The 21,548-nt window shown below is 42.1% G+C and overlaps 1 protein-coding gene across 2 annotated transcripts in view; it reads left to right on the forward strand.

Moving 5' to 3' along the window:
• Nucleotides 1-21,548, forward strand: part of LOC126184582 (ankyrin repeat domain-containing protein 13C) — a 112,342-nt gene that overhangs the window by 24,712 nt on the left and 66,082 nt on the right. For both annotated transcript variants that reach the window (XM_049927014.1, XM_049927015.1), the window contains exon 3: nucleotides 2,305-2,409. In XM_049927014.1, coding sequence (XP_049782971.1) covers nucleotides 2,305-2,409 — 105 coding nt within the window. The remainder of the gene's footprint in view (nucleotides 1-2,304; nucleotides 2,410-21,548) is intronic.

The raw sequence follows: 21,548 nt of genomic DNA on the forward strand, positions 1-21,548 counted from the left end.
CCAGAATTCACTAACAAGCATGAACAAGTACATTGCAAATGGCAGAGGGCTTTACCTTACAGTGTCTGTGCCAGCCCAGTGACACACCAAATCACCTGCATTGGTGTTGTCTAAAAGGATTGTGCTAAATGACAGTGTGACACCTCACTGTCCTCAGTCCATTAAACCATAATGGAATTAAAACAAAGAAAGAAATTGTACGGACGGGCTTTGTAATGTGTCAGAATGCAATCATGAGAGGATGCAACGGGTATCCCACTTATCATCTTTTGTAGTTTTTTTTATTCTCCTTAGTTTTGTTTTTGTTTCTGTTCTTCAGTTAATCTCTAACTTATGGTTTTCTCATTTTTCATTGCCCTCTGGGACTGTCGTGTTCCAATAATTTTCGTTGTTTGTGTTTGTATTCCACCTGTTGCCCATTTGTTTGTCATTTTTTTGCACTAAATCCATTCTCTCTGATGAATTTTGCCACTTGCAATGTAATATATGTGTGATTTGCCTATTTTGTCATTTTTCATAGGCATTTACTAATTGCTTAAACTTTTTTCTAACTTCCAGGTGAGGTATGTTTATTTTTGATTTTGATTTGTTTATTTGTGAATATAACCCATCTGGCAATTAAAGACAGTAACAACTCCTTAAATAAATGTTTTAATGCTGATTTCTTGTATTGCATTTCATTGAAAATAGTGTTGCACTACTGGCACTTGTTAAATTATTTGTTTTTCTTTTCTCTTGTTACTTTTTGCTCTTGTAGTAGTGTCTTCATCAGTGAATAATTTTACTATGTTAACAAACCCTTCACATGGTCATTTGTTATATTGGATGAATTTGACAGTTGCATTTTTGATCATTTTGTTCTATTATCCAGCAAATAACCAAAACCATATTTACAGGGTTATTACAAATGATTGAAGCGATTTCACTGCTCTACAATAACTTTATTATTTGAGATATTTTCACAATGCTTTGCACACACATACAAAAACTCAAAAAGTTCTTTTAGGCATTCACAAATGTTCGATATGTGCCCCTTTAGTGATTCAGCAGACATCAAGCCGATAATAAAGTTCCTCCCACACTCGGCGCAGCATGTCCCCATCAATGAGTTCGAAAGCATTGTTGATGCGAGCTCGCAGTTCTGGCACGTTTCTTGGTAGAGGAGGTTTAAACACTGAATCTTTCACATAACCCCACAAAAAGAAAGCGCATGGGGTTAAGTCGGGAGAGCGTGGAGGCCATGACATGAATTGCTGATCATGATCTCCACCATGACCGATCCATCGGTTTTCCAATCTCCTGTTTAAGAAATGTCAAACATTATGATGGAAGTGTGGTGGAGCACCATCCTGTTGAAAGATTAAGTCGGCGCTGTCGGTCTCCAGTTGTGGCATGAGCTAATTTTCCAGCATGTCCAGAGACACGTGTCCTGTAACGTTTTTTTCGCAGAAGAAAAAGGGGCCGTAAACTTTAAACCATGAAATTGCACAAAACACGTTAACTTTTGGTGAATTGCGAATTTGCTGCACGAATGCATGAGGATTCTCTACCACCCAGATTTGCACATTGTGTCTGTTCACTTCACCATTAAGAAAAAATGTTGCTTCATCACTGCAAACAAGTTTTGCACTGAACGCATCCTCTTCCATGAGCTGTTGCAACCGCGCCGAAAATTCAAAGCGTTTGACTTTGTCATCGGGGGTCAGGGCTTGTAGCAATTGTAAACGGTAAGGCTTCTGCTTTAGCCTTTTCCGTAAGATTTTCCAAACCGTCGGCTGTGGTACATTTAGCTCCCTGCTTGCTTTATTCGTCGACTTCCGCGGGCTTCACGTGAAACTTGCCCGCACGCATTCAACTGTTTCTTCGCTCACTGCAGGCCGACCCGTTGATTTCCCCTTACAGAGGCATCCAGAAGCTTTAAACTGCGCATACCATCGCCGAATGGAGTTAGCAGTTGGTGGATCTTTGTTGAACTTCGTCCTGAAGTGTCGTTGCACTGTTATGACTGACTGATGTGAGTGCATTTCAAGCACGACATACGCTTTCTCGGCTCCTGTCGCCATTTTGTCTCACTGCGCTCTTGAGCGCTCTGGCGGCAGAAACCTGAAGTGCGGCTTCAGCCGAATAAAACTTTATGAGTTTTTCTACGTATCTGTAGTGTGTCGTGACCATATGTCAATGAATGGAGCTACAGTGAATTTATGAAATCGCTTCAATCATTTGTAATAGCCCTGTATTATGAGTCACATTTTTACTGATAATTAATGAATCATTTAATTTTGTATTGTTTTTTTTTCCTTCCAGAATGTGTTCATTTGCTTCTTGCACATGGGGCGCCAGTTAAGGTGAAAAATATTGCAGGATGGAGCCCTTTGGCTGAAGCAATTAGCTATGGTGATAGACAGACAAGTACGTACAAGACTATAATGATAGAATTTTAAAATGCAGTAGAGTTTCATAATGATGATATAGTCTTTTTTCAGTCATAAGTAAAATTATTTTGTTTGTTTGTAAAGCTGTAAAGTTTCTAAGGTTCTATCAAAATTTTAAACTGGCTCGTAGTTTTCTTTTTGATGTCAGACTACATGTCCTATGCTGTAAAAGTTAAGGTATAACACACAGGACTCTTAGACATGGGTAATAATAATAATAATAATAATAATAATAATAATAGTCTTTCAGGTGTCATAGAGGGAATTTAGTAGATAAAACTGTGATAAGGCACCCATGCCCAGAAATGTACCATTTGGATGTAAAATAAGTTTGAAAATCAGATTACTTTCAAATCTCGTATTTAACAGTATGCACAATGAACTCTGGCGTGTGTGTTCTACAGGAGCCCATGGGAGGGCAATATTTTGAATACTCGTTGTTGGATTCTCTTCTCTATGACAAAGGAAGTCATGTTCAAAGTTTAGAGTGTAGCATGGCCAGTGAACCACAGTCAGCCCTCTTAGTTGCAAACTTACCAGTTTCTCTGTCATTCTAGTTGGATGGAAATGGTTGTTGTTGTTGTTGTTGTTGTTGTTGTGGTCTTCAGTCCTGAGACTGGTTTGATGCAGCTCTCCATGCTACTCTATCCTGTGCAAACTCCTTCATCTCCCAGTACCTACTGCAACCTACATCCTTCTGAATCTACTTAGTGTATTCATCTCTTGGTCTCCCTCTACGATTTTTACCCTCCACACTGCCCTCCAATACTAAATTGGTCATCCTTTGATGCCTCAGAACATTTCCTACCAACCGATCCGTTCTTCTAGTTGCGTTGTGCCACAAATTTCTCTTCTCCACAATTCTATTCAGTACCTCCTCATTAGTTACGTGATCTACCCATATAATCTTCAGCATTCTTCTGTAGTAACACATTTCGGAAGCTTCTGTCCTCTCCTTATCTAAACTATTTATAGTCCATGTTTCACTTCCATACATGGCTACACTCCAAACAAATACTTTCAGAAACAACTTTCTGACACTTAAATCTATACTCGATGTTAACAAATTTCTTTTCTTCAGAAATGCTTTCCTTGCCATTGGCAGTCTACATTTTATATCTCCTCTGCTTCGACCATCATCAATTATTTTGCTCCCCAAATAACAAAACTCCTTTACTACTTTAAGTGACTTATTTCGTAATCTAATTCCCTCAGCATCACCCGACTTAATTCGACCACATTGCATTATCCTCATTTTGCTTTTGTTGATGTTCATCTTATATCCTCCTTTCAAGACACTGTCAATTCTGTTCAGCTGCTCTTGCAGGTCCTTTGCTGTCTCTGACAGAATTACAATGTCATCGGCGAACCTCAGAGTTTTTATTTCTTCTCCGTGGATTTTAATTCCTACTCCGATTGTTTCTTTTGTTTCCTTTACTGCTTGCTCAATATACAGATTGAATAACATCGGGGATAGGCTACAACCCTGTCTCGCTCCGTTCCCAAACACTGCTCACCTTTGATGCCCCTCAACTCTTATAATTGCTATCTGGTTTCTGTACAAATTGTAAATAGCCTTTCGCTCCCTGTATTTTACCCCTGGCACCTTCAGAATTTGAAAGAGAGTATTCCAGTCAACATTGTCAAAAGCTTTCTCTAAGTTTACAAATGCTAGAAACGTAGGTTTGCCTTTCCTTAATCTTTCTTCTAAGATAAGTTGTAGGGTCAGTATTGCCTCACGTGTTTTAATATTTCTGCGGAAACCAAAATGATCTTTCCTGAGGTCGGCTTCTACCAGTTTTTCCATTCGTCTGTAAAGAATTCGCGTTAGTATTTTGCAGCTGTGACTTATTAAACTGATAGTTCGGTAATTTTCACATCTGTCAACACCTGCTTTCTTTGGGATTGGAATTATTATATTCTTCTTGAAGTCTGAGGGTATTTCGCCTGTCTCATACATCTTGCTCACCAGTTTGTAGAGTCTTGTCAGGACTGGCTCTCCCAAGGCTGTCAGTAGTTCTAATGGAATGTTGTCTACTCCCGGGCCCTTGTTTCGACTCAGGTATTTTGGTGCTCTGTCAAACTCTTCGCACAGTATCATATCACCCATCTCACCTTCATCTACATCCTCTGGTATGTGATGTCATAAGTACAACAGGGATTGTCGAGGGTACCATCTTCTCAGTTTATAGGCTTACCATAAACTGATAGATTTGAATGTGGTTCGATCTTCAATCTTATTTCACATCCAAACATTACATTTCTGGACATGGATTCGTTATCAAGACTCTATCTACTAACATCTACTAACAACGGAACCACACAGTTATCAGATTTTTTCTTTTTTTCTTTTTAGTTGTGGTACATGAAATTCAGAATTCAAATATCAGTCACCCAAAACACTTTAATGTGACTCTAAAAAATTCTTGAGAAAATCAGATTTGAAGTTTTATGAGTGACTTTAGTGAACTAAGGGAAGAACAATTTTCGACAGGCCACATGGCTCTATCAGTAATGCCTGGGACATAATTCATGATTCAAGTCTTGTTTTGCTCACTATTTGTTTTTTAATTTTTTCCATTCAGTTTGAATACCTATGTCATTTAAATCAAAGTGCATCATACATATGATAATTTACACATATTTAGTTATAATTTTGCATGGAAATTGCGTGTGAGTCGAAGGGTATGTGAGACTAGAGTGTGTCTTTATTTAGAGAGAGTTAACAGTTCTTGTTATCTGTGTGTGTTTACAAACTGTGTGGAACATGCATTACTATTAGTTGATGATGCTGTCAATGCTTGTCAGTACCAAGATCACTTGCCATTGGCCCAATGCTTGCCCTAGTGGTATTACCTGCAGTGTGGACCATAGCTTGAACCAAAGATTTCAGTGAATTCCGTAGTAATTGGTAGCGATACAACATATCTTGCAAGGGGCAACTGTAACTGTAGTAGCATTTCAGCATTTATTCTAGTAGTGGTAGATACTACTTTGTGATGATATGCGTGAAAATCTTCTAATAAGAGAAGAAAAAGAAAGTAATGTTGAATGTGGACAATTCAGTATAAGACAATGTTGTGCAGTGAAGTTTCAAGAGTAAGCATGAGAAAGCCATTTTATGTTACAAGCAAAGCCTCACAGAAAATAGTCTCATTGAACCAACACCATTGGGGGTAATTCCTAAAGGAGCAATGCTACTAGCAGAAGACTTGTTCATTTGTAGATTACAAACTTTTCACCAAAAAAGTTTGTAAAAAATAGAGTTGATTATGTTCCGTGAAGAGGACAAAGAAAATGTTTCTGGTGAACCTGTGTCTGATCTTGAAGATTCTGTGAAACATTATGAGCCAGAGGACAAAAGGGCAAAATCATACAAAGACAACATTACATAGGATTATGAAAGGAAAGTTTTCAATAGCGTTCGAACTCATCTGGAATGGCACCGAAAAGCTTGGGGGGTGGGGGGTCAAGGATTGTGCAGTTGCTTGACATGTTTTTTGGAGTAACTACCAAAATGGGAAAAACCTGTTAAGAGTGATAGAACCATTGTTGATAAATGCACAATTATCGATTCATGCACTTACGATCACTTTGAAGGAGGGCTACAGAATTACCAACAAGATATAACCCGTCAACTTGATCTGCTGTAAGCCAATTTGAAAATTTTGATTTCAAAATTTCCGATAGGTGGGTGCAGAAATTGAAACACAGCTATCATATTCACCAAAGGAAAATCATGTAGGTTTTAATCGATAGAGAAACAGCAACAGTGAATGAAATCCTGGCAGCTACAGAACATATTCGAATCCAACTGAACTTTGATCCTTACCTTATAATTAATACAGACAAAACAGTTACTGAAAACACTTTTTTAAAGGTCTTCATATGTAGTGTTTCTTAAGCTGTGTCAGTAATTGAGGTGGCCAGTAAAGGCAGTCAGACATCAACATAAAAGTAACACATTAATAAGTTTAGTTAAAATATGTAAACATAATATATCTAAAAACAAAGATGATGTGACTTACCAAATGAAAGTGCTGGCAGGTCGACAGACACACAAACGGTCGACCTGCCAGCACTTTCATTTGGTAAGTCACATCATCTTTGTTTTTAGATATATTTTTCCTTCGTGGAATGTTCCCTTCTATTATAACCATATGTAAACATAATAATAGAGATATACATAACTTTGAAGTGCTGTAGGTCCTGTGTGGTATTGAGTCATATATAGTGAGAGTAATGTTTCTGATAGAAACAAATAGTATTGAATTCTGATAGAAGCTGACAAGACAGGACACTGATAGTAATGCTTAGTAGTGTCATGCTACATTGTAATTTCCTCACTGCAGTCTTCCGTACTAAGACTGATAAATTTGGAGATTCACTGTGCCTTGGGGTGAAGCTCTGAGTGCAGCTGCTTCAACAGATGTGCCAGCCAATAAGTCACAGGCAGTGAGGTCATATGAATTTAGCATACCATGGTTGCTTGTATGCGTGGTGCCCCCATCGGAGACAGTGAGTGATGGAAAGCAAGCTCATTGACCGTGCAGTGCCATCTCCCACACAGCTGTGAGCAGCATTCTGGGAAAGGTCGACTAAGATGCTGTTGATACTGCATTTTGTTTGTTTATCTATCTTTCATTTGTTTTTCAGGGTGTCAGTACCAATCAACTTTTGTCAAGACTTTGATGACAAAATGATCAAAGGTGGTGCTTATGATGAGGCTGAATATGAATAAAGTTATATGCACTAAAAACTGCACGGTACTGTCAAGTCAGGAACATTGCTTCTCATGATCTTTGCATATCTGCCAGAAACAAGAAGTTCATTTGGACCTAGGGATCAAAAACTGATCGATGAGTATCTCAAAAAGTACTGAAAAATCACAGCCACGTCATCAAAATTGGGCATGTTGACACAAATCTGTATAAAGATGTTTTTTAATCAGTTTTTTAAACCAATACAGAAAAAATTAAAGTATCGCGCTAATTGATTCTTGGGGTGGACAAAACAATCCAGTGTTGTATATTGAAGGAAGCATCTCCCTACTTGCACAATGTAAGTAGTTCCAGCAAAATGCACACAATTAGTGCAGCCTTGTGACATGAAGTTTTACCGTCAAGTAAAAAAACTTCATTAAGCATCTGAAAAATTATGAATACCTGGTTGAACAAAGATGCTAAATTAGTTACAGATAAGAATGCATAAAAATTCATTCAGTTGTTAATCACCAGTTGTCCTCTTGAATCTTTGGTGAACTCATGAGGTGTGTGTTGTTCGCTTTGAAAATTTGTAATAAAAGAGAAATCTTTATGAATGTAAAGGAAGATTTCTTCCCAATCGATGTATTGAAAAGATAGTGAGTGTAAAAAATGTAGCATTTGTACATTATGCTTGATGCCATGTGTTTTTACAATGCTTATCACTCTGGCTTGTGTTAGACCACGTGTGTGGTATAAAGCAGTTCACACAGACCGTTTAAAGGGATTTAATTTCCAATCCAACATTTTTTTCATTTTTATTCTGAAAATTTAATTTGTATTTTTTTAAATTAAACAATCTTTATTAACAATCATTTCTAAAAGATCATTAATAAGAATGTATGTTTCCAATGAAACCTAGAACATTTGTAGGATATGTAATTAGAAATAAAGAAACATGCTGTATGAAATGCATACTATTGTAATAATAGTAATAATGCACCAGCTTGAAGATAAGCCATCACTCAAAACCGGCAATTAAAATATAAAAAAATGTAGCTGCTCTGCTGGATTATTACTACAATAGTATGCATTTCATACAGCATGTCTTCTTATTTCTAATTATAAGAGGAAGGCAAATGAAAATGAGACAGTTGGGGAAAGGATAAGTAAACTGTTTATTATTTGAAAAGTAATGTAGAAAAGTAATCACCATAACTGTTAATACATGTATCCCACTGTGAGACAAGATGGTAAGTGCCTTCATTGGAAAATGTATGCAATTGCCTACAGAAATGTGATTGTACCCAGGCATGTACCTCTTCATCCAAAGCAAATCGGCAGCTGTGAATATCTTTCTTCAGAGCTCCAAAAATATGGAAACTGCATGGGGTGAGAGTGGGACTACATGGAGGTTTTGTAAGGGCTTCCCAGTGAAACTTTTTCAGCATTGTCGAAACAACCTGCCCACAGATGTAGGGATATAGAAGCATATATAACTGGGGGAAAGATAGATACTGCTTATAGGAAAATTAAAGAGATGTTTGGAGAAAGACGGCCGGAGTGCCCGAGCGGTTGTAGGTGCTACAGTCTGGAACTGCGCAACCGCTACGGTCACAGGTCCGAATCCTGCCTCGGGCATGGATGTGTGTGATGTCCTTAGGTTAGTTAGTTTTAAGTAGTTCTAAGTTCTGTGGGACTAATGACCTCAGAAGTTAAGTCCCATAGTGCTCAGAGCCATTTGAACCATTTGTTTGGAGAAAAGAAAAATAGCTGTATGAATATCAAGAGCTCAGATGCAAAACTAGTACTGAGCAAAGAATGGAAATCTGAAACCTGGAATTAGCATATAGAAGGGTCTGCCCACATGCTGCCAAGATTGTTTCGGCTATGCTGCAGAAGCTTCGCTGGGAACCGCTAATGCATCCTCCATGCAGTTCCATCTTGTCTCACAGTGGGATGAATCTATTAACAGTTATCTAGATTACTTTGGAAATAATAAATGATTTATTTACATTCTTCAATCTTCTTGTTTCCATTTGACTGCACCTTACACATATCACACACAAAATTCCAGTTTACATTGCATGTTTTTAAAGTATGAGACCTTGAATGTTATATTTCAATCGTGATCTACTTTTGTTTTGTCATATTTGTAGATGACTGTTAAAATATTGATTTGTGTTTCGGAGGTATGGTGTATGAATTGCATCGAAGTTTTCAGTCTGTTATTTGGATCCTTTTCCAAATGCATGTAGATTTCCATTTCCTCTTAACTGTCATGAGGCTTCCTTTTCCAACTCTGTGAAGACTGGAAAGATAAATATTTTAGGGAGCACATTGTGCTCATGTGGGAGCGATCTTGTTTTACAAGGAAAGATAAATGTTTGTCTACTGTAGAGTATTGATTTTCATGAAGCTGCCTACTAAATGTAGAGAGGTTGTTTATGCTTTATTATTATCATTCTTTATTGTTTTCTATTTTTCTAGTACTTCTTCATCTTTTCCCCATATTGTATTTTCCTTTCTTCTGTCCATGTTGTTCCTAATTTCTTATTTCTTCTGCATTGAAAGCCCTCTAAATTTAATATTTTATTGTTGAAAATATTTATGTCTGTTATTTCCAATAATTTGATGTTGTTTCTTTCTAGATCTTTCCTTATTTCTGTAATCCATGCTACTGTTTACTGTTGATATCTTCTTCCAAAAATACAGAAATATTTGTTTTGTGAGCCTGTTATCCTTCATTTGGTAGAGGTGTCCAAAAAAGATTAATCTTCTTTCAGCCATTACATCTGATATGGTCGCTATATTTTTGTAGATCTCCTTGTTAATTCTTGGTTTCTAGCCATCTGTAGTTTGTATTGTACTTATTATTTTTCTAACTAGCCATCTTTCAGGTACCTGTACTCCGTCCAGCGTGCAGTTCATTGTTAGGTATTCACATGCATATAAACATTCTGGTTGTACTGCTGTGGTATAGTGTTTGAGTTTTATTTTTTTCTAGAGATGCATTTCTTGTTGTAAATATTCTTTGTCAAACCATATGCTCTTTCCACTGTTTTTTTAAACTCTTACATCTGCTGCAGATTTTTCTAGTTCATTCTGTTGTATAGTTTTTCCAAGATATTTGAATTTACTTACGTGCTCTATTTTATATATTTGTGTTTGTATGAATTTTTGGTGCATTTTTTTATATTTGTTATGTATTTGGTTTTGTTTAGTTGAAGTTTTGAGGCCAGTTCCATTTGCTATTTCTTACAGAAGATTTATTTGAATAACTGTGTCTGTCAGATTTTCTGAAAGTATTGCAATATTGCCACATCGTCTGCAAAAGCCAGGTAGTTTACCTTAATTCCATTTGTTTTCCTTCCTAGAACGTTTGGTTTAATTTTGTGATACCATAGCTCCAAATTTCAGATCCTTACAGTTTTTTTCTAGAATACAGTTAAACAATAAAGGTGATAAACCATCCCCTTGTCTAACACCAGTTTTTATCTCAAATGGCTGAGATAATTCTCCCATAAATTTAACTTTGGATACCGTCTTTGTTAGAGTTTCATGAATTGTGTTTGATAATTGTACTTTAACACCAAATTTTCTGATTTTTTTTATCTATTGTCTCTCTGTCTACTGAATGAAATGTTTTTTAAGTCAGTAAGTGGTACTATTTTAGGTTTGCTGGCTAATATTCTGTGGTGATTTAGTGATTTTAGGTTAAAAATCTATTCTGTGCAGGCTCTTCCCTTCCAAAATTCTCTCTGAAATGCTTGTCTAAACATTCTGTCACTCTGTCCAGGAGAATTTTTGATATTATTGTGTATTCACTGGGAGAAATGACACTACTCTGTAATTGTAAACATTTTGTTTGTCTTCCATTTTGTGTAGCAGGTAGATTAATGCGATTTTCCACTCCTCTGGAATCTCTTTAGTTTTCCAAATGTCTTAAAAAGCGGTTGTATATCATTTATAAACTTTGGTTCTGATAATTTCAATAATTCCACTGCATTAGAGGCTTCACCACTTGCTTTGCTGTTCTTAGGTGATTTGATGGCTTCCTGGATTTCTTGCTTTGTTGGTGGGAGATCTTCCTTCGGAGTTTGTGATATTGCTGGAAATTCCAATTTAACTGTTGAAATTGGACTATTTAAAAGCCTGCTAAAATTTTTTGCTAGTATTTAACAATTTTTTGGTTATTTGATCCTATTTTTCCATTTTCATCGTCGAAACAAATACTTGCTGCTTGATACTCTCAAAGTACGTGTTGAAAGGTGTGGTAAAAATGTCTAGTATAATTTTTGGTAAAATGATCTTGTATTTCCTTAAGCTGAGTTTTTTTTCAACTTCTTCACACTATACATTCCACCATGTCCTCTTTTTATTCTTGGCCACTCCTAAAGCTTTCTCTTCTGCTTTCCTAATTTATACCTGGGGTTCATAAGAAACATCTTGTTTTGTTGTCTCAGTTGCTTCTCTAAATTTTTCTATGTTTTCTGTTGTAATATCAGCTGTAGTGGAGTTGCATCTGATAACTTTCGTGGTTGTATTTTTTGTTTTAGATGGGAGAAATCATATTGTAACTCTAGGGAGATGATGATGTGAATCAAATTCCCCATTTCTGATTATTTTAACATTCTTAATTTCCGCTATATGCCTTTTAGATATCGCTTTGTTATCCAGCTGAAATTCTCCTAGGTTTAGGTTGGGAGATATCCAAGTTTTGGCTTTTCTCATAAGTTCTAAAAAATGTGTTGACATCAGTTTTAAATGGAACATTTTACATGTATTGATCAGTCTTTCACAATTTTTCTTTGTTCTTAAGTGTGCTAGATATTCACCTACAATTTTCCTGAATTTCTTTTTCTTCCCAACTCATGCAAGAAGTGTTTTAACATTGTTTTTGGGTCTGTACTTAAAATTGGGAGGCTTTTAGTTTAGTTTATCTTTTCATCACTGCAAATGTTGGGACTACCCAGAACTGTTGGTCCCAATGCAGTACAACATGTAATAGTGGATTCCTCTTCAGAGTTACCACCTGGGGTGATGCATCCATTGTGTGAACTTTTTATTTCGCCATTTGTAGTTGCAAATTGTAGAGAGTAGGAAAGCTAGGATCATCCTTGAATTCCCAAAATAAGACAAGCTTGTTAGCCTGGAATATTACTGATTCAGCCACCACTAAATACGGAACAGACACTGTCAGGGTACCACCGCTAACATGTGGAGTCAATGTGCCCTCTGTCCACTTTACCCTTGGACAGCAGGCTGCCTCTTTTACCAGCTGCACTGTATTGAAGTCCATCTTAAATCTGCATCTACATCTACATCCATACTCCGCAAGCCACCTGACGGTGTGTGGCAGAGGGTACATAGAGTACCTCTATCGGTTCTCCCTTCTATTCCAGTCTCGTATTGTTCGTGGAAAGAAAGATTGTCGTTGTGCCTCTGTGTGGGCTCTTATCTTTCCGATTTTATCCTCATGGTCTCTTCGTGAGATATACGTAGGAGGGAGCAAGATACTGCTTGACTCCTCGGTGAAGGTATGTTCTCAAAACTTCAACAAAAGCCTGTACCGAGCTACTGAGTGTATCTCTTGCAGAGTCTTCCACAGGAGTTTATCTATCATCTCTGTAACGCTTTCGCAATTACTAAATGATCCTGTAATGAAGCACACTGCTCTCTGTTGGATCTTCTCTATCTCTTCTATCAACTCTATCTGGGACGGATCCCACACCGGTGAGCAGTATTCAAGCAGTAGGCAAACAAGTGTACTGTAACCTACTTCCTTTGTTTTCGGACTGCATTTCCTTAGGATTCTTCCAATGAATCTCAGCCTGGCATCTGCTTTACTGATGATTAATTTTATATGGTCATTCCATTTTAAATCACTCCTAATGCCGACTCCCAGATAATTTGTGGAATTAATTGCTTTCCGTTGCTGACCTGCTATATTGTAGCTAAATGATAAAGGATCTTCCTTTCTATGTATTTGCAGCACATTACACTTGTCTACATTGAGATTCAATTGCCATTCCCTGTACTATGCATCAATTCGTTGCAGATCCTCTTGCATTTCAGTACAATTGTCCATTGTTACAACCTCTCGATATACTACAGCATCATCCGCAAAAAGCCTCAGTGAACTTCCGATGTTATCCACAAGGTCATTTTTATATATTGTGAATAGCAAGGGTCCTACGACACTCCCCTGCGGCACACCTAATCACTCTTACTTCGGAAGACTTCTCTCCATTGAGAATGACATGCTGCATTCTGTTATCTAGGAACTCTTCAATCCAATCACACGATTGGTCTGATAGTCCACATGCTCTTACTTTGTTCATTAAACGACTGTGGGGAACTGTATCAAACGCCTTGCAGAAGTCAAGAAACACGGCACCTACCTGGGAACCCATGTCTGACGAATAGTGCGAGCTGGGTTTCACACGATCGTCTCTTTTGAAACCCATGCTGATTCCTACCTAGTGGATTTCTAGTCTCCAGAAAAGTTATTATACTTGAACATAGAACATGTTCCAAAATTCTACAGCTGATCGACATTAGAAATATAGGTCTATAGTTCTGCACATCTGTTCGATGTCCTTTCTTGAAAACGGGGATGACCTGTGCCCTTTTCCAATCTTTTTGGAACGCTACGCTCTTCTAGATACCTAAGGTACACCACTACAAGAAGGGGGGCCAAGTTCCTTCACGTACTCTGTGTATAATCGAACTGGTATCCCATCAGGTCCAGCGGCCTTTCCTCTTTTGAGCGATTTTAATTGGTTTTCTATCCCTCTGTCATCTATTTCGATATCTACCATTTTGTCATGTGTGCGACAATCTAGGGAAGGAACTACTTCAATGCTGTTGAGCTCTTTGCCGTAACCCTGGCGAGGCCCCTTTCTTGGTACTATCGGCTGGGCCACCTGAACTGAGGCTTTTTAAAGAGGTGTTACTCCTCTATCACTCCTTTATTTTGGATTTTGACAGGCAACTTTATAACCTTTAGGACCCAAGTTGGCAGAGTTTGTTTGAGCTTTTGTTTGTATGTTCTTTGTATCCTGTTGTAAATTTCCATCGTGTTTGCTGATTTAGAACATGTTACGGTCACTATATCTAATTTTATATATTCCTGATTGATCATATTTTGAGCTTTGTCTGTTCTGTCTATTGTATTCATTCCTTGTTTACTCTCTGTGAAGAATCTGATTTTAACATTAGTATTACAAAATGTGTTACTTACTTTTGAGAAATACTTTCTATACATGGTAGTACCTCCTTACAGACCACTGTACAAGCTCCTGGACAGAACAGCATACTGTTAATAGTATTGGGTGTTGTTTCTTAGTAATTATTCTTATGGCACCCACTACAGATCCACCACTCAGCATGTGAATATGGATGCTTTCTCGCAGTTACCAGTGGATCCCACTGGACCAGAACCTTCTGAATACCCTAAGTGAATTTCTATCAACAGCACAAGAAGTCACGACAGCTGCAATTTGAGGATGTGCTTAGTGCAGAGTCATTACAGTGGTCCATCAGAGATGGTTGACGCATTTTCACGTGAAGTCAGCCCAACGCTCCGGTCATACTTCGAACCTTGTCATTGGCTAAACATTGTCAAGGATGTCCTACTGCCAGCTGCAGTAATTCAGAATTGCCGAATTATTATTCCATGACCATTGCAACAATGCATTTTGCAAATATTGCGTATCTCATTAGGGGATGTCTCAAATGAAAGCACTGACCTGGCATCACATCTGCTGACCGGCAGTTAATTGTGCCATTGAGCACATGGAGTAAGCCTTTTCAGCATGTACTTACAACCAGGTAGCCCGCCACAAAAATTTTTTATGTTGCCTATGCCAGTGCACCCATGGGACTGGGTGTATTGCGGATTTTATGTGACTAAAACGAGTCTCTCTTGTTTCGGCCTTTAGGTGTTGGTCCCCTGTAGGGTTTGACCCCCATTCTTAAAATTTTTTTCCAAAGAGCGAGCCAATTGCAGAAAGGTGCCATACATTGTGCATCGTATCCATAGTGCGTTGAGATCTGTAGCCCCCTTTCTCATCGTCGCATTGCAGTCCCGCTCATTCTCCATCTCTTGAGCAAAGATACATTTCTGGGTGCAGTTTCCATCATGCAGTATGCAGGTCGCTTTCTACACCGATGACAACCATGGACTACTTTGCACCTGATATCCAGCACGTAGCCAGTCCATTGTGGTGGGGCCACCATGTACCCTGTTGGTTGTAGCCCCCTGAAACGCAGCGATCGCTGTGCTGATGCCTGTGCCATTAACTCCTCACTTATGTCAAGGAGTACAAGCCTGTCACCCTGGGGCATTGGGATCCATGGCAATGGCCATCCTGCCAGGTGGCTCTTGCTGCGGCTGGGTGGCGACCGTGGGGAGGGCTCTTGGTTGGAGTGGGTGGCATCAGCACGGATGACACTCAATGAAGTGCGGCACATCTTCTCTTGCTGGTGGCCAACCAACAGCAGTCTCTAAGCATTCAACGGCTCAATTCAGTGCACAGAAGTATGACCCTAAATCGTTCTCCTCCCTGGCCACACCATGGGAGGAATGAAAGTCTAAGGGTGGCAGCCAAGCTCATTCAACCCGGTACCTAGTATGTACAAGAGCTGATTGGGAGTCTTTCATGACGATGGAGACTCAGTTCTTTGTAGGTCATTTAGAGGACAAGTTTGGGGAGGTGGAGGGCTTGTCCAAAATGCGCTCTGGGTCAGTTTTGATAAAAACAGCATCCTCTGCCCAGTCATGGGCATTACTCGCTTGTGACAAGTTGGGGGATGTTACTGTTACCGCCACACCCCATAAAAGCTTAAATATGGTTCAGGGTATTATATTCCACAGGGAGCTTCTTTTGCAGTCTGACGATGAGCTATGCGCCAATTTAGAGCAACAAGGTGTTTATTTCATCCAGCGCATTCATTGGGGTCCGAGGGATAATCAGGTTGCCACCAATGCCTTCTTCGTGGCCTTCGAGGGTGATACATTGCCCGAGAAGGTCAAGGTGATGGTCTACTGCTGTGATGTCAAGCCCTATGTCCCTCCCCCGACGCGGTGCTTTAAGTGCTGGAAGTTCGGCCATATGTCTTCCTGCTGTACTTCCAGCCTCACATGTTGAGATTGTTTATGCCCATCACATCCCAATACTCCATGTGCCCCACCTACCATCTGCGTCAACTGCGGAGAGCATCATTCACCTTGCTCGCCAGACTGCAGGATTTTCTAGAAAGAGACGAAAATCATGGAATGTAAGACCCTGGACCTACTGACCTACACTGAGGCTAAGCGGAAGTTTGAACGCCTCCATCCTGTTCATATTCCCTCCTCTTACACTGCCCCTACAACTGTTTCGGTCCCATCACCTCCACCTGCCCCAGTCACCTCTCAGAACTGAAAGACTACAACTGCCCCTTGATGGTGGGGGGCAATTCCCTCCCTGTTGCTCCTGCACCACCTACTTCGGAAGCAACACCCCCCCTCTCAACCATCAGGGACGTCTGTCCCCACTTGTAAGCCAGAGAAGCGTCCTACTTTCCGACTTCTTCAGCACTCTCACTCGGAAGGGGTCCCTTGGGTCCCACCCTTCCTGGGTCTCCACCAGTGGCAAAGATGACGTTGTCAGTGTTTGATGTGACAAAATGCAGCTGGTCACAGGGCTTCAAGATCCTCATCTGTCCCAGAGACTTAATCAGTGAAGCCTTCCCAGCCAGGGAAACCCAAGGAGCAGCGAGAGAAGTCCAAGGAGAAGACGACTAAGACCAAGAAACTTGCGGTGACACCCACCCCACCGCTACCTTCAAGCTCTGTGTCTGAGAATGGGGTGGAGATTCTGGCATCCACTGAGGACCTGGATCTCGCCGAACCCTCAGGCTCGATGGATATCGACTTCTCAGGAAATCAGTCGGTGCCAGCAGGTGACCCTGAGGCGTAACCCACCTCATTGAATGTTCAGTGCCTTCCCAGCCTCACGACTACATTATCCACTAGTGGAATTGTGGAGGTCTTTTCCACCACCTTGCTGAGCTCCAACAACTTCTCAGCTTTCACCCTTTCTTTTGCATTGCTCTCCAGGAAACTTGGTTTCCGGCGATGCGAATCCCGCCCTTTGTGGCTATTGGTGTTGTTATAAGAATCGGGCAGCTTATGTGAAGATATTTGGTTGAGTCTGTGTCTATGTCCTTAACTCTCTTTACAGCGAGTTTGGCCCTCTTCAAACACCTTTAGAGGCTGTTGCTGTTAGGAAGTAGACGTCTCAGGCTGTTACTGTCTGCAGTATCTATCTTACCCTGGGTGGTGATGTCCCACAGCATCTATTGGCTGTGCTGATAGCCCAACTGTCGCACATTTTCTGTTACTGGGCAACTTTAATACCCATAACCCTTTGTGGGGTGGATTGGTGGCAACAGGCCAAGGCACTGTCATTGAGAAAGTGTTGAGACAGCTCGACCTTTCTCTCTTCAATAATGGTGCCTCCACACATTTCGGTGTGGCGCATGGCACGTACTCAGCCATCGACCTTTCGGTCTGCAGCCCTGGCCTTCTACCATCTGTCCAATGGAGTGTGCATGACGACTTGTGTGGTAGTGACCACTTTCCGATCTTTCTGTCACTGCCCCAGTGTCACTCACCTGGGCGCCTCCCCAGATGGGCTTTCAATAAGGCTGAAGGGGGCTCGTTAGCCTCCATTGCCATTCTTGAGCCTCTTTCTCATAACGCCTTTGATGTGGTGGTTCACACGATAACCACCGGCATTGTTTCTGCCGTGGAATCTGCAATTCCCTCTTCTTCCGGGTCTCCTCGGCAGAGGACTATGCCTTGGTGGTCAACAGAGACCACTGAGGCGATTAGAGATCACAGGCGGGCCCTCCAGCTTCATAAGCGGCACCTATCATTCGAACACCTCATTACCTTTAAACGACTCTGTGCCTGAGCCCGACGCCTTAGTTGCCGACAAAAGCAAGAGTGCTGGGAACGAAATGTCTCCACCATTGGCACCCATACCTCTCCTTCGCAGGTTTGGTGCAAGATCAGGCAGCTCAATGGATATCAGACACCTGCCAGCTTACCTGGGCTTTCCCTGAATGGAGCAGTCTGTACTGAATCAGACACGATTTCAGAACTCTTAGCATAGCATTATGCTCCGAGCTCTGCTTCTACAAATTACCCGCTGGCCTTCTGCTCCCTGGAAAAGCAGTTGGAACGTTGGAGCCTTTCATTCCAGACGAACCACCCCAAATTGTGTAAATGTTCCATTCAGTGAGTGGGAATCCCAAATTGCCCTAGCTGCTTGCCCTGATACGGCTACCGGGCAGATCGCATCCACTATCAGACGCTCAAACATCTCGGTGGACTGCCAGTGGCACCTCCTAGACCTTTTTAACCATATCTGGATTGAGGGTGAGTTCCCATCACAATGGTGGGAAAGCATCGTCATACAGTGTTGAAACCTGGCAAGAACCCACTGGAGGTGGACAGCTACCACCTGATTAGCCTCATCTATGGTCTGTGCAAGTTTCTCTAATGAATGGTGAGCCGGAGGTTGAGTTGGCTACTTGAGTCCCAGGGCCTTCTGGCTCTGTCTCAGGGTGAGTTCTGTAAGGGCCGCTCTGCCACCAATAATCTGGTGTGCCTGGAGCCTGCAATCTGTATGGCGTTGACCCACTACCAGTATCTAGTGGCAGTCTTTTTTGACATGCAGAAGGCATACGATACACATGGCGACATCACATCCTCACCACGCTTCATGGATGGGGTCTTAGGGGCCCACTCCCAATAATTTTCTGTCTCTTCATTCCTTCCGCAAGCAAGTTGGTTCCTCCCATAGTTCCTCCCGAGTCCAGGAGAATCGGGTCCCACAAGGCTCTGTCTTGAGTGTCTGCCTCTTTTTAGTTGCTATCAATGGGCTAGCTTGAGCTGTGAGAACGTCCATATCAGCCCCCTGCGGGTTCGGGGGTTATAATAGGCCTGCGGTATTCCTGCCTGTCGTAAGAGGTGACTAACAGGAGTCTCAAACGTTTCGGCCTTTATGTGACCCCTCTCGGGTTTGACATCTGTAGTTCCAAATTCTTCCGAAGAGCGAGCCAATTGGGAAAGGGCGCCTTACATGGTGCATTTTGTCCATCATGCATTGAGACATCTAGCCAGATTTACCATCGTCGCATTGCCGTCCCGCTCGTTTTTCATCTCTTGGGCGAGGATACGTTCCTGGGTACGATTACCACTATGCATTGTGCAGTGTTGCTTTTTGCTGAGATGATGACCTTGGACATTTTTGCACCTAAGATCCAGCACGGTAGCCAGTCCTTTGTGGTGGGGCCACCATGTACCCTGTTGGTTGTAGCCCCCTGACAACACAGGGATCGCTCTGCTGATGCCTGCGTCGTTAACTCCCCATGTATTCCAAGGAGTAGATGCCTATCCTCCTGGGGCATCAGGACTCCCAGCAATGGCCACCTGCCAGGTGGCCCTTGCTGAGGCTAGGTGGCGCCCGTGGGGTGGGCCCTTGGTCGGAGTAGGTGGCATCAGGGTGGATGACATGCAATGAAGCGTGGCACATTATCTCTTGCTGGTGGCCAGCCACCAGCAGTCTCTAAGCTTTCGAGTGCTCATTTTAAAGCTAACGTGTATGACCCCAAATCGTTCCCCTCCCTGGCCACCCCTTGGGAAGAACAAAAAGCTATGAATGACAGTGAAACGTATTTGCCCAGGTATCTCATCTGTACCAGAGCTGATGGGGAATCCTTTGTATCCGTGGAGCCTCAGTTCTTTGTAGAGCATTTAGAGGACAAGTTCGGGGAGGTGGAGGGCTTGTCCAAATTGCGGTCCAGTTTAGTCGTGATAAAAACAACATCCTCTGCCCAGTCATGGGCCTTACTTGCTTGTAAGAAGCTGGGGGATGTTTCAGTTACTATCACACCTCATAAAAGCTTAAATATGGTCCAGGGCATTATTTTCCACAGGGATCTCCTTTTACAGTCCGATGACGAGCTGCGCGCCAACTTAGAGCGACGAGGTGTCCATTTCGTCTGGCGTGTTCACCGGGGTCCGAGGGATCATGTTGGCCTTCGAGGGTGACACATTACCTGAGAAGGTCAAGGTGATGGTTTACCGCTGTGATGTAAAGCCATTTATCTCCCCCCCCCCACCTCCCCCCCCCCCCCCCCTCCAATGTGGTGCTTCAAGTGTTGGAAGTTCGGCCATATGTCTTCCTGCTGTGCTTCCAGCCTCATGTGTCGCGATTGTGGTCATCCATCCCATCCTGATACTCCACGTGCCCGCCTCCAATCTGTGTCAACTGCGGAGGGCACCATCCCCCTTGGTCGCCGGACTGTCCGATTCTGCAGAAGAGAAGGTTAATAATGGAATACAAGACCCTAGACCGACTGACCTACACTGAGGCTAAGCGGAAATTTGAACGGCTTCATCCTGTGCGCATGACGTCTTCTTATGCCGCCACTGTCACTCCTGCTCCCATTCCATCAGCTTCAACACTTCCAGTCAGCTCTCGGAGTCAAAGGACCACACATGCCCCCTTGATGGTGGGGGGCACTTCACTCCCTGTTGCTCCTGCTCCATCTACTTCAGGAGCAATGCCCCCCCCCCCCCCCCCTCACCCAACCATCAGGGACATCAGTTCCCACTTCCCAGCCGGAGAAGCGTAAGACTTCTTTGGCGTCTCTTGCCAGGAAGGGCTCCCTTTGGGACCTCCCTTCGCAAGTTCCAACCAGTGGAAAAGCGGACACCCGCAAGTGGCTGAAACAACCACCGGTCGCTGGTCGTAGGGCCTCACGATCGTCGTCCGTCCCTGAGACTGACCCAGTGAAGCCCTCCCAGCCTGAATCACTGAAGGCACAGTGCGAGAAGCAGAAAAAGAAAAAGGTTCCGAAGACTCCTGACATTGTGGTGGCACCTGTCCCACCGCTTCCTACAAGCTCAGCATCTGAGGATGAGGTCGAGATTCTGGCGTCTGCTGAAGACCTGGATCTTGCCGGACCCTCGGATGCAATGGATGTCACTCGTGCGGCTACTGACTCGGTGGCAGCAAGTGACCCAGTGGCGTAATCTGCCTCACCAGTCCCTTCACGCCCTTCTCAGCCATGGACAATGTCATCCTGCAGTGGAACTGCAGCCGTTTCTTCCACCATCTTGCTGAGCTGCGACAACTTCTCAGCCTTCCCCCTTTCTTCTGCATTGCTCTACAAGAAGCTTGGTTTCCAGCAGTGCGAACCCCCACCCTCCGTGGCTATCGAGGTTATTATCGGAACCGGGCAGCTTATGAAAGGGTATCTGGTGGCGTGTGCCTCTATGTCCTTCACTCCCTTCACAGCGAGTCTGTCCCTCTACAAACACCTTTAGAGGCTGTCGCTGTTCGGGTGT

This window comes from Schistocerca cancellata, chromosome 4 (genome assembly GCF_023864275.1).
Source record: "Schistocerca cancellata isolate TAMUIC-IGC-003103 chromosome 4, iqSchCanc2.1, whole genome shotgun sequence".
Lineage (NCBI taxonomy): Eukaryota > Metazoa > Arthropoda > Insecta > Orthoptera > Acrididae > Schistocerca > Schistocerca cancellata.